Source organism: Megalobrama amblycephala, linkage group LG7 (genome assembly GCF_018812025.1).
Source record: "Megalobrama amblycephala isolate DHTTF-2021 linkage group LG7, ASM1881202v1, whole genome shotgun sequence".
Lineage (NCBI taxonomy): Eukaryota > Metazoa > Chordata > Actinopteri > Cypriniformes > Xenocyprididae > Megalobrama > Megalobrama amblycephala.
The window spans coordinates 24,746,241-24,760,322 of NC_063050.1; the positions used below are offsets into that span (position 1 = coordinate 24,746,241).

Consider the following 14,082-nt stretch of genomic DNA (forward strand, 5'->3'; position numbering starts at 1 on the left):
GATCCCTTGTGTATGCTGTCTCCATATGCTGTGCTGCAGTTGCCTTTGGCATAAGTGAACCCCACCCCACCCCCATCTGTCTCCCTTCCATTCCCATCAAGTATAGCAGCATTCAATAATAAATAAACAACTTCAAAGAAATATGTGCCTCTTCAATATGAATTTATTCCAATAATAATAATAATAAAAGATCATAATCATGAGTCTGTCTTTATAAACTTATCCAGTATGATGGATTCTTAGAGCACAGCAGTGGAATTAATGATTCTAATTATAAACCTGTTAATGAACATGTATAGACAGCATCACAAACACAAAAATAATGTAATAAATATTAAGTAGATGACCAAAAATACAATATAAAAGACCATAATGTGCATATATATATATATATATATATATATATATATATATATATATATATATATATATATATATATATATATATATAATACCAAAATAATTATATAAATATAATGTGATGCATCAAATGTGATTAAAATGCACTGCTTCTGACAGGACTTCTTCCTTTCAAATGTAAAACAAATAAAATAAATAAAACAATATATTGTTTTATTATAATAGTAGCCACAATAGTGAGTTTCACAGAGTTATTGACTTGAACTCACGAACAAAATTGCATTCAAAGCACAGCTATAGCTCAACAGCTCAAACCAACCCTAAGAATCCCTCAGCTTTACTCTGTGAGCTCGTCTTTGGTGTAAAGACTGCTGCTACACTCTGCTGTCCCACACATCGGAAAGCATCGCCCGGCTGCGAGGATGTTTTCATATTAATGCGCAGCACACGTGGTTTATAACCGCAATATCTAAAAGCTGAGGGCAATGAGAAGTCGCCCAAGGAGGAAAGAGAAAGAATCCGTAAACCTTCAGTGTTTGGTACGCGCGCGAAGGTTTTAATGAAGAGCACGAGACGATTTCAAATTGTATCTCGAGCTCATTGCCACAGATAAAAAAAAAACAAAAAACAAAAAACAAAAAACGCAGCGCTCGTCGTTGTTCAGCAATTATCGTACTCGGAAACGTTCCCCTTGCGTGTCTTCAACAAAGGAGAGGGGATTGCCGAGCAACATATATGTCTCAACATGCAAATAACCCTCTACTGTAAGTCGTTTTCACAGTATTGCTTATGCGCGTTACGTCTCGCGGGACTGATAAAAAAACGGGCTCGTGCTTATTTTTTGTCTTAGGTATAGTGGCTGTTACAGAATTGGCTCAGTTATTGATAATCTATGCATATTCCATAGAGTTCTCAGTTAATGTTTGCTTAATTGCGTATGTCAGTTAAGAGACAGCTAGTGTTGCTCCCGATCCTGAGATTATTTTTGTGCGTAGTAATATAGCACTATGTTGCTTCGTTTCATTTTGGAGTGTTTGTTTATATGACGCGGCGACTCTGTATTCCTTGCAGGTGAAAGTTTGTCGTCTTCTGTGAGGGGAGATACGGAGCTTGAGTCCACAAACGGCAGACTCGCGTCTATCTAGCACTGGATTGTGTCTCATTTGCGTCTTCAAAATGAAGAGAAGGCAAAAGCGCGTTCTGCAGATGGCATTTCTATTCATGGTGGCTTTAATTTTTCTGCCAAACGTCGGCCTTTGGTCAATGTACAGAGAGAAGAGCCTTATGAAGTCGCATGAGCCAGGAGAACAGGTGAGCACACACCTTTGATATCTATGTGACTTCAGCATTTATAGGCTAAGTTGCTGTCATTCAGATCTGGTACATGCAGCCTGTATAAATAACAAGCTTGGGTAAGCTATAGCTCACCTGGACTAGTACTGTACTGAAAAATATGCAGTTCTTTCTCTTGCATTCCTTATTTAAAAAAACAAAACAAAAAACTTGTATTGAAAGTTCATGTCAGACTAGCTGTTTTCTTTTTTCAAAAGATATATCACTGGAAGTGCTGCAAGTCATAGTAGTGCTTTTCTCTCTTTAAATGAATGATATAAACTCTTGTATAGCATAATATCTGTTTTCCACACAGCATCAATGTCTTAAAATGGCATTTGATATTAATTCTACCTCACCTTTGTTTGTCTGTTTGAAAAATAACTGATTCTACTCTATATTTATAGATTTGGAAAATGGTTAACGTTGTTTTTGGCCAAATATATAGTGTTGGAAATGTGTATCATGCCCAGTACCACTTTAATCAAAGTTGTTAATTACCAGTCTGAGAGGTATCGTGCCCTGGAAAATGTGCCTTTTGACATCCAATCTTCTCTAAATAACCCAACAGTACTCTAATTAAACTTTCAGAATACAAAAACGCATCTTTATGCTCCTTGTTCGGTTGTTAATGAATAGTTAACATAACATTATTGTGTGTTTGCCTCCCACAAGATTATTCATTTAGGAGCACTTAGGAAGTCAGCAGTTTTGCCTTGAGGGAAACATAAATCACCAGTCAAAAATGAAAGAACATTTTCTTGCAAGGCGTGCAGAAATGAAAAGGATGAAGCTGTATGTCATGCTAATATTGAATATTTATTGTTGATCTTCTGCTAATGCTCTCAAAGAGACGGAGAGAACAATTCAACCTACTGAATGTTTGATCTTCAAGAGATTCGGGATTATAGCATCATTTTCATAGGTTGAATTCCTTAATCACGTTTAGCTCTCAGAGAACAACATAAGCTCATTTGCTCTGCAACTGGCTGCTGCTTGTGATGAGAGTGCAATCAGTGATTCTCTCAGCCAGATGTCATTGTGGCATATTTAGTCCCCTGAAAGCATCTTGCTTGTGGAAAATCACTTGGGCTGGGTTGGCTGCACTCACTTATGTACATGACACATCCTTCTTCTCAACATTACAGGACTAGCGTTCCCATCTTCTGAATTCCCTCTCTCCACGTGCACCCCTCACCAGCTGCCGAGGGGTGCTGTTGGTTCATTTGATTCCGCCTTTGGCTACCTGGTTGCTTTTGGTTTCTGCAACTCTGATGTAGTTCTTATGCTAAAGGGAAAATGCTGAGTCTGTTTATTGCGTCTCGTAATTGCTCCATTCTCATTTGTTTTGCCGGGGTTGCATGACTTTTGCCTTGGGCGAGCACAAACTGCACAAATCCGGTCTCTTCGTTAAAATTAAATCAGTGAGCAAGCAGCACGATGTTGACAGGGCCAAAAATATCAGAGCACCTAATGCAGGGTGCTGTCCTTTAATTCTCTGCCGACCTACCCTTTCCGACTTCCTCAAAAAGGCATTCTCCAGGCAAAACGACCTCGCTCGGCTCTGTGGGAACTTCGTAGATGCTTTTATGCAATTAAAGCCAATGTGACAGGTGGGCCTTTGAGAAGAAGCTTGGTGAAACATTCAACTGTGCCTCAGATAGAGGACTCAATATGTAGACTCTGTTGTCTGAATATTTATTGCCATCTAATGAAGTAAATCAGGCGGGCTATTGATTCTCCAGCAGTTTGAGAATATGATTAGTGGATTGAGAGCGTGTTCCATAAGAAAAAAGGATGGGGAGGGCAGTCTAGAATCAGACTCAATCCCCTCATGTCACACACTTTCCGGACTCAAAAGAAGCTTGAGTTTACCAGCTCAATAGAAAGATCCCAGCGCCTGTTATTGTGCACCTGTCAGAGCGAGAGAGATAATTGACAGCAGAGATATTGTGTCAATAAGCCCCCAAGAATCCCGGTGAATAAACCCGCCTTGTGTGTCCTCTTTTATTATCCGATAGCAATTACCCATGATTGAATCAGCCCTTGAATCCCAAAAATCCTCCCTCAGTTATGTTAACGGAGGTTTAACAAAATAGTGACGGGAAGCGTAGACTCAACGCGCCGGGCTCCCTTTCTTCTGGGAAGACGTGTGTTGAGCTCTGTCCCTCCTTCCCCGTCAAAATCTCGGCTTTCTGTCCTTTGGGAGACAATCATGTTGAATTAGCTGTGGCGGCCCACTCCTGGCGCGGGTAAACAGCATCTGTGTACTTCGGTGGGTGGTGCGCGCAGCGCCAGTGCTACGAGATGGATGTGTGCTGATAAGCGTGTGTCAGGACTGATAACCTTCCCTCAGCTCCTAACAAGAGCCCTCCGTTGAGCATGACATTGCCCACGAGCATTATGAAGAGACTGTCTATGCAATGCTATCTCGTTGCGCTACTGCTCTTTGGTGTGTTGACAACGGCGGGCGTGCAACGCTGTCACCGATAGCACAGTGGATAACGAGAGCTTCGCCATTGTTAACTACCTGGGGTGGAAGCATTACGGAGGTGGAGGGCAAGGTGACCTCAGAATCTTTAAGCTTTCCAGTTTTTAAGCCGACCATGTTTATGTCATTCTAGACGAAGGAATATTATTGTCGCTTTCCATTTTACAGCAAAGTGACAAGAGGAAGAGAGATGTAGTAATTGCAATTACCCTCAGTGTCATACTGGAGAGATACATTATGGTAATGTACACGTCAAGCTGACAGTGAGAGCATGGGTGAAGAGTGCACAATATGATTTGAACTGAATTGTGGTCTGGGAACACTGAGGATCAAACAAATAGTATTGTAGAGAGTCTTGAATATCCAAAGGACAGAAATCGTTTAGTACCTGGATAGTTCTGAGTTCTTGTCTGGAAGCATTAATAGCAATCTGCAATGAGCAGCACCATTCGGCGCGATGCGAGGGCAAGGTTCAATTTGGAAATGGAATGGATTTGATGATATACAAGTGAATGCTGACCATGTTGGCCTGAAAAGGACGAGTGTTTTTCTCCTCATAATTTCCACTGCACAGAATATAAATTAAATTGTGCTGTCATGAGGGAGGGGGTCTTAGTCAGCCAAGTGATCAGTCCCTGGAGAGATGATGTAATTGAATATTCCACCTTGCGGTGATAGTGTCCGGTCCTCAAATCTCATACACCATATATCCTTTCTTCATGATCCCATGGCATTCTGTTATCGAAAGTCATCAGCGTCACATTGTCTTCCTGTAATTGTGTTCTTCCCAGGAAAAGGGTAAAGATAATTGGATTTCTTTGTGTACGTAGAAGAAAAAACTTTGATGCCTGAATTTTTTTTCCTTTGTTTTACGTAGAACAGCATCACAACCGGGGGGCTTTACGCTAACTTTTTTGTTCACCAGCCACTGTGTCTATTGGTTTTCCAAAGTTACTAGCCACCCATTTTGACATCAATACCATGGAAAAAAAAAACTGCCATATAGATATTTTTTTAGTATTATCTCCTGACGCACAGATACTGTTACACACGGGTTTTCTTTCTCAACTGTTTATGTTCACTTAAAACATAACTGACTGTGTTTACATGAATACTCGCCAAGACCGGCATTTTCCCATTATTTTTTGTGTATTTGATTGTTTAAGTGCAATAAGCAGCGAAAAAGAACTCAATTTAGTACTGGGAGGCGCATTTTGAGTATGAGCACAAAATCTGTGGGAATGAGAAAAATTATACACAAGACGCACAATCCCATGCCAAAATTCAAGCCCTGTAACACCAACAATATTCATCTGGAGCAAATGAAATGAGTGAGGGGAGGCGGGTTTGTGTGTCAACTCGACTACAATTGAAAAATGTATATATTATATATAAAATTCAACCTGCCAAAGTGACTAGTAGGAGTGACTGTGTTACACGCCACTGCTGAAATCCATCCGCATTTAGCGGGTTGGTGGGTGTTAATGTCAAGCCCTGTGCACAACAGCGTTGTAGTCCTCGAGTCCAGACAAGACCGGACTCTGACTCAATTCTGAGGCAAGACCACATTTTCAAAAGCATTTGGACTCAAGACTCGAAAAAGCTGGTCTTGACTATTCATAGAATATATGGTCTTGGACTCAGACTTGAGACCGAGTCCGGCTTGTCCTTGTACATCACTAATGCACAAATCCACCTTCCTTCATGCACCCACTTTGGTTTCATGTTAAACATTCTGCTCTCCGTCATTACCACCTGCAGTCGCACTTGATGGCCCATGCCCCTAATATGAACAGCAGCGTGACCCTCTCGAGAAAGAGACAATTTAAACTTGATTACTCTGATGTGCCTCATGAGGTGAGGATGGAGCAATGTCTTGGGCTGTTCGCCGTGGCTCCCAAGAGTAATGCGCATTTCATATTGAGCGGCGGCCATATAGCAGAGCAGGGTAATATAAAACCACTTACTCTCAGGCTCACAAAACAAAAGGACACGGACCTTTCCAGTCTTGTGTGTTTGGCACCTCCATTAAGATAATAACACTATTACAAGAGATTGAAAGCCTCTGAAGGGCTCTTACTTTCTCTCTTGGTCTTTAGCCATGAGAGTGACACACATACACACAAACACATGCTTATAATGGCTATGCGCATGATTGTTCAGGATGTACTGATTAGAATGAATTGAATTAATGTACATTTCCATAGTTTATGGCAAAGTGCTTATCTGCTCTTAAATAGCTCGAGTTTGTCCTTGATAGTGAATGGATTTGAAAAAAGAAAAAGGTAATACATATATAATTATTTAGCATTATCTAATCTACATTGCATTCAGGACTATGCTGTACAATATGTCCAAGCATAGCTAAGAAAATTGTCATTGTATTGGGTGCTTACAGTATGATTTCTTAAAATACTACCACTGTAGACATCTCAGACTTTAAATGAGAACCTATTGCTCATACTGATCAGACCAACAAGGTCTGTGTATGTGAGGTTCACTGCATGTAAAATGTTCAAAATCAGATTGTAGTAAATAAAGAAAACAAGTGGCTGACTAAGCATGCATACTAAACAATAGACATCTGGATGGTAGTAAGTGAGATTACAGGTAAACATAATAGCTGTAAAAAGTGTTATGTATGTCAATGCTGTTATACATTATGTAAGCGTCTGTATGCAGCAGTGTGTTAATCTTCTCTTTATTTGTCCCGAGGTGATCCGAGAGCTCTTTGCATTGAATTATGGCCGTTTGAACTGGCAGATTTCACTGACTCCTCCACCCGAGTGATTGTTATCTAAGGAAAGTGAGGTCTGTTATATTTTATGGCTCCTCTCTGAGCGTGTGGAGATTTATGGCATTAAAAAATCCGCAGTGTAAGGTGATATTTGTCATTGGCAAAAAAATACAGTAAAATTGGGAGGCCGGTTTAATGGTGTAGCCCAGTAAAGGATGTTATCATCAGACCTGGGGGATAGTGGGTGGTTATGTGAAATGTGTGGCTAATGCACAATTTAGAATCAGCTTTTGATGATTTTTCTACCATCAGTTGGTTTATTTGAACCTTATGTTGGCCGACCAGAGAATTAATGTCTAAGACCTTCTGGCATGCATTGTAATCAATTACCCTAATTATGGGAAACTATGGAGAACAAGACTATTGAAGAAGTTTTGATGAGTTACAGAAATTCAGAGCATTGTTATTCGTTCATGCTTTGCCATTTGGCTGCAAATCTTGTTTAAAACAGAAAGCAGTCAGTTACATGTACAGAAGCTTTTCATAACCTCAAAGTGGAAGTTAGACTCAAGGTTATGTCATTTTTTAAATGATTTGTGTGCTTGCTGTTTATTCATCATCTAAGCCCCGGCCCCTCTCTCAAGGTTAAGGTGGAAAAGGTCATGCAAAGCAATCCAGTTCTTCTATTGTTAGAAGTGATGATTTACAATCAATCTCATCTTGTGCATTTAATCGACTTGCGTGTTCTCTTGAGCTTTCGTTTTCGTGGAGTAATCATATCACTTCTGTTTTCTCACCTTTTAATCACATCGAGTTCAGTTAATTCTCTACCTTAGTGGCTCACACTGTCTCACTCATTTTTTTTAATGATTCGCTAACTAAACCTGACTTTTATAACTGTTATTGTATATCTGACAATAGAAATGCATTTTGCATATGCTAACTGTGAATAAATGTTAAGTAAGTTTAGAACAGAATATACAAAATATAATATAAGTCACAGAACAGGCGGTGTAGATAACACAATGAAGACAATTTACGTTCAAATAGACTCTTTACTTGATAATTCACAGGATACAATGAAGAAGGCAGGAACAGGTACATGCAACATAGACGAGACCGAACCAAGAAACAGAACTGAACTTAAGTACACGTGTTAATGAGGAAGATAATGAGTGCACAGCTGAAAATAATGAGTAACCAAGAAAACAAACAACTAATTCAGGCAGGAGGTGGATAATGTAATAAAATATAATTGATTGCAAGTAACTGTTAAAATATCTTATGAAAATGTTCACAAAGTTAAGTTCAATAAAATGGAACTGAGGAGAGCTTAATCCACAGTGGACCTGTGGGAAACGGTTCAGTTTTTAGTATTTCCAGATCTTATTTCAACAGCGAGAGACTATTTAAAAGTAATTTCATGAACTCCAGTGAATATTTTACCTTCTTACCATTTCAAATGAACTTGATTGGTATCTTTTAATATTGCGAGAAATCCTCCAGGCTTGTTAGAGGGTCTCAAAAATACATTTTCAAATTCATTTATTCTCCTTTAAAAATGAACTCTTTTTTCCCCTCTCTGCCTTTGTCTCTCTCTCTCCCTCTAATTTATTGGCACAGACTGAAAAAAAAGTAAGCTGGGCCCACTAACAAGAAAGACCTTGATGCTTATTAGGATATTTTTGAGTCATTTTGAAACATTATCCAATTTAATTAACACCCCACAGAACATCTTTGATCTCTTAATGGGGAAAATAGGCACTGACTATGATGAATGTTTGCTAGGTGATGTCAATGAATCCTTATTAGGGGCTGAATGTGTCTTTCCAGTGTGCTCGATGTTGAATTCATCAGAAGGACGAGCACAGGTTCAGTAGCGATACTGCACAGCCAGACAGATGATAGAACTAGCAGGGGAACAGCTTGAGACCAATCACACCACTGTAGGGAAAACTGAGACAGATAATAGTCTGTAAAGTTAGGAGCAACTTGCTGCCCACATCGCCAATTTATCTTGAGGTTAGGCCAATGTATGTGTCGTGGAGGAATGGATAGGGTGGACTGAGAGAGAAGAGGTATACAACAAGATGTGTGACAACAGAAAGAAAGAGCAAACAGCTATTTGTGACATCACCACCTTCAGAGAGTTGCAGTGACATGAAGTCTTGTATATTTGTGCTCGCTCAAGTTTTTTGTTCACCCAAAAAATTTTTTGCCATTGTTTATTCTCCCTCATGCCATTACAAATGACTTTCTCATTTCTTTCTTTCTCCTTTCAAGACAGTTTTTGAATCTTTACCAGTGGTGATCTGTCAATGGAGGCAAAGGAGGCTGAGTTAATTATCATTATTATTATTATTTATCATTTTTATTTCTTTATGTATTACATTCTTAATATTAATATTTATTAGAAAAAAATGATTTTCTTTCATATGTGGTAGCCCAGATGAGTTAATTTCTAATCAATGTGTGAATTTTATATTGAACAACAAGTTGTTGAAAGGAAGGAGAGGATATGTTCCTCTACACATTAATTATCAAGATTATTTCAAGATATCAGGGGGATAATTACCATAATTATGGGCTATATATATATATATATATATATATATATATATATATATATATATATATATACACACACACACACACACACTGTATATGGGACATTGATGAATAAGGTTATAAAAAGTGTATAAAAACAATGGAGATGTAATTCATTTTGAGTGTTAACAATGATATTATGTGGTTTAAATAATCAATTAAGTCATTCGGTTTAACCAAAATTTCTGTTTTACCAAATGACGATATTTTCAAACAATGCTAACAGGCTGATATCTAGCTAGCTGGCTAGTTAGCTTGCTAGCTAGCTAGCAAAAGCACAATCAAACATTTTATATTTAGTACAAGTTTTTAAAATATTACAACATTTTCCATGTTTTACAGCGGTTGTACCAAATGAACTGATGTTTCGGGACATTCGTATGAGCAAGTGAAAACAAGTGCAAATTTTTCAGATAACTAAGACAGAGTGGCTGCGTTTACACTGGCACAAAACATCCGATCTTTTGCTCACATCTGACACAGATCGGAATTAGTTGCACATGTGTAAACACAAAAATCCACACGAGATCCGATTTTCTCGCATCCGATCTGAGCCACTTCCAAATGTGGTTTTAAATCTGATACATATCCGATCTCTGGACATGCGACCTACGTCTAAACATGCATATCCGATTCCCATTTGAATTCCAAGCCACCACCAGGCAAGGGCAAAATGTTTGCTTACTAAAAGGTAGCTTTAATGTTGTATTATGAAGCAGACGTGCTTGTACTAAAAATTCACAGCTTTATTATTGAGGTGGGAACTATATATATATATATATATATATATATATATATATATATATATGTCATATGGACTACTTTTATGGTATTTGTTGTTTTTGGAGCATGACAGAAATGGTTGCTAGAAATGTAATGGTCATATAACAGCATAATGTGTTTGGAATGGCATGAGGGTGAGGAAATAATGGCAGAATTTAAAACATTTGCTTTGTTTTATAATAAATGACCCTGGTGCATCAGTAGCATGATAAGTTCTTAACATTTTTTTTTTGGCCCCTGAAATGATTGATGACATCACACAATATATCAAATCATGGCTGATGGCATTTTACAGTTTTTTTTTTTTTATTTGCTTTGCTACTATTTTCAGAAGTAAAGTGTATATTTTCACAACTCTTAGTACAAAAATCCAAACTGATCACACTTGTAACACATCTAGTCATTCTTTCAAAGCTAATCTCATGCTTTCGTTCTAGTTGTACAAATTTTCATTCTACATAATCACTGTTTCAAGATCATTGTGATAAGTAATGAGAACATTTGGTTTAATCACAGAAACGCAACAGTATAATCTTCTTTCAGTTTAGTACTTTTAACAATCAGTTCATTCTATAGCAAACAATGAAATGTACATGTTTCAAATCACCCTTGTTGCTGAAATATTTACACATGAAAAAGTATGACACAGTCATGAGGTTTTGTGTAGGTTTTGTGCTGCCAATACAGTAAATGTTCTCCCTGTACCATATGACTGAATCTGTACTGTAGTGGACCTTTATAAGGGTGAGTTATAGTAATGTGGCAGTCTCTTCCATGTTGGTTATCATCTAAGATAAATTGCTTATAATGTAAAAAGAATTCATTACATTTGGTTATCCATATCAGAAACTGCACATACGTTCTATAGAAACTATGCCTATAGAATCAATATTTATAGAAATCTACCAAATTATTAATTAATCAACCATTAAGTTCAGTTGGATTAAATAATAGACAAAAGTATTAAAATGAAGGAAAAGAGATGCAAATGAAAAGTTTGATAGTAATAGCATTATGAAAGGCAGTTACTAAAAATGAAACATTTATATAGATGAAACACTTATTTTGTGTAGTGAAAAGGATACTTTGTGATTTTGTGTATTGGACTAACACAATTGAAAATATGCTGAAATGTTTTGATGATCTGTTGTGATATTAGTACTAAGAGTTTTGAAAATTTACCAATTGCTTGTGAAAATTGCACGAAAGCAATAAAAAAAAAAAACTGTAAGTTTAATCTTAGTTTACTGGTATCAGTGTTGGGTGTGCTGGTGTTGTGACTGCATAACTTCCTTGAAGCCGCATGCAGCACCAGCAATTGATCCTTCAGAGAATGTGGCTTTGTGTTACTCAAATTACACTTCAGCTCTCTATTGATCGGAATGCTGGCTGCAGCCTTCGCTTCGCGTAGTGTTGTTATTAAGCTAATTTATCCTTGGAATCACTGAGTAGAAAGTTGAATTAAGTGTGCCGTACAGTTAAATTACCTTTCTTGTACTCAATAGCATATCCATAAATATTTAGCCACAGAAGCCCTCTGCAGGTCTACATCTGCTGTGTTGCCAACTGTTCATTATGTAGAAATAAAGCACAGCAGACACATGCATCAAAGCCCTCGTTGACACCTGGCTGTTCTCACAAGCTCTCCGGGTCATTAGAAGACAAGCTTCTCTCTCCTCAGGCTGCTGCTCCTCTGCTTTCCTTTTATTTATGACATCACGTGAACTCATAAAGTCCATCCTAATTACACTTCACTCTTAAGATTAATGGGCGATCTCAGCCACATGCATCTGCCAAGCTTACCTTTTTCCCACCCGACTGATGGATGTTTCTGTGGCTCCTCGAGATTCCCTTTTGCCACTGGACGCTAGTTTATTAGTCAAAGAATTGGAAAGGACGCAAACACCCTCATTCGGCCTGCACGACACGGCTGGACCTACTTGAAAACAATTTCTTGGCTGAAGTCGAAATGATTTGTCTCACCTTTTTGTCCCAAGTTAATTTCCTTTCACTCGGTTCTGCCACGATGATCATTGTCTGTTCCCGTGTCTGTTAAAAGTAGTAGTTGCCTTTCTTTTAACTCTGCATTCAGTGGACATTTCTCATGTCTTTCATGCCATTGCTAATGTAGGATCATTATTTTAAAGAGAAATTTCAGTGGCCCTCACCTTAAAGGTTATGTCTCAAGGGGATTGTTAAACCGTGCACGGGTGAAAAACTTGATGATGCTTTGAGTGAGTTCCATCTTTCAATCTTACAGGGCTCTTTTAGCACTAATGGTGACATGAGCTGATAATTACTTAATGAAAGTCTTTAATGTTCTCCTGAAGTAACCTCTCGGCCCATGTATTGCTATTGAGAGCTCTTCTTTCCCCCCTTCACTTCCAAACCTTGGTTGATGCTTTGATGTTGCAGCTTATTGATATAAATCTTTGTTGTTGCTCTCAGTTCTGCTCCAAGCTAATACTGAATACAACTTTTTTGCCCTCATGTTTTATCCTTGTCTGTAAAATCACTGAATTGTGACCTAACGAATAGAGACCATGAATAATAAATAAAAGACAATAAAAAACACATTTACAACGCTGTTCACTACTCTTGAGCGAGGAAGAAAATGTTAGATGTTTTTCATGTTTGTTATTGTTTTAGACAGACATTTTTTATTTAATTTTTTAAAATCTCAATGGCAGTTATCGGCTGGCGCAGGACCACCCTGAAGTCAGTGGCATGTAGGGGTGTTCTGAAATGAGGAGGCAAATTACTCACATTTCTTTTTTACTTAAAAAAAAAAATGATAAAAACAATTCTATTTTGTATTTTTACAATAACAGTGTTATCAATGTTCTATTCATTAAAGGTGCCATCGAATTGAAAATTGAATTTACCTCGGCATAGTTGAATAACAAGAGTTCAGTACATGGAAATGACATACAGTGAGTCTCAAACTCCATTGTTTCCTCCTTCTTATATAAATCTCATTTGTTTAAAAGACCTCCGAAGAACAGGCGAATCTCAACATAACACAGACTGTTATGTAACAGTCGAGGTGTACGCCCCCAATATTTGCATATGCCAGCCCATGATCGAGGCATTACACAAGGGCAGCCAGTATTAACGTCTGGATCTGTGCACAGCTGAATCATCAGACTAGGTAAGCAAGCAAGGACAATAGCGAAAAATGGCAGATGGAGCAATAATAACTGACATGATCCATGATATCATGATATTTTTAGTGATATTTGTAAATTGTCTTTCTAAATGTTTTGTTAGCATGTTGCTAATGTACTGTTAAATGTGGTTAAAGTTACCATCATTTTTTACTGTATTCACGGAGACAAGAGCCGTCGCTATTTTCATTATTAAACACTTGCAGTCTGTATAATTCATAAACACAACTTCATTCTTTATAAATCTCTCCAACAGTGTAGCATTAGCCGTTAGCCACGGAGCACTATCAAACTTATTCAGAATCAAATGTAAACATCCAAATAAATACTATACTTACTCGATTAGACATGCTGCATGATGAACACTTTGTAAAGATCCATTTTGAGGGTTATATTAGCTGTGTGAACTTTGTTTATGCAATGATAGAGTCGAGAGCTCGGGAGGGGGCGGAGAGCGCGAGCAATTAAAGGGGCCGCAGCCTGAATCTGCGCATTTCTAATGATGCCTCAAAATAGGCAGTTAAAAAAATTAATTAAAAAAAATCTATGGGGTATTTTGAGCTGCAACTTCACAGACACATTCAGGGGACACCTTAGACTTATAT

The 14,082-nt window shown here is 38.0% G+C and overlaps 1 protein-coding gene across 1 annotated transcript in view; it reads left to right on the forward strand.

Annotated features, from left to right (window-relative positions):
• Nucleotides 1-681: 681 nt before the first annotated feature.
• galntl6 (polypeptide N-acetylgalactosaminyltransferase like 6) overlaps nt 682-14,082 on the forward strand; it is a 261,879-nt gene continuing 248,478 nt past the window's right edge. The window contains exons 1-2 of the mRNA XM_048196695.1: nt 682-1,124; nt 1,432-1,671. Of these exons, the coding sequence (XP_048052652.1) occupies nt 1,537-1,671 (135 nt within the window). The 5' untranslated portion in view covers nt 682-1,124; nt 1,432-1,536. The remainder of the gene's footprint in view (nt 1,125-1,431; nt 1,672-14,082) is intronic.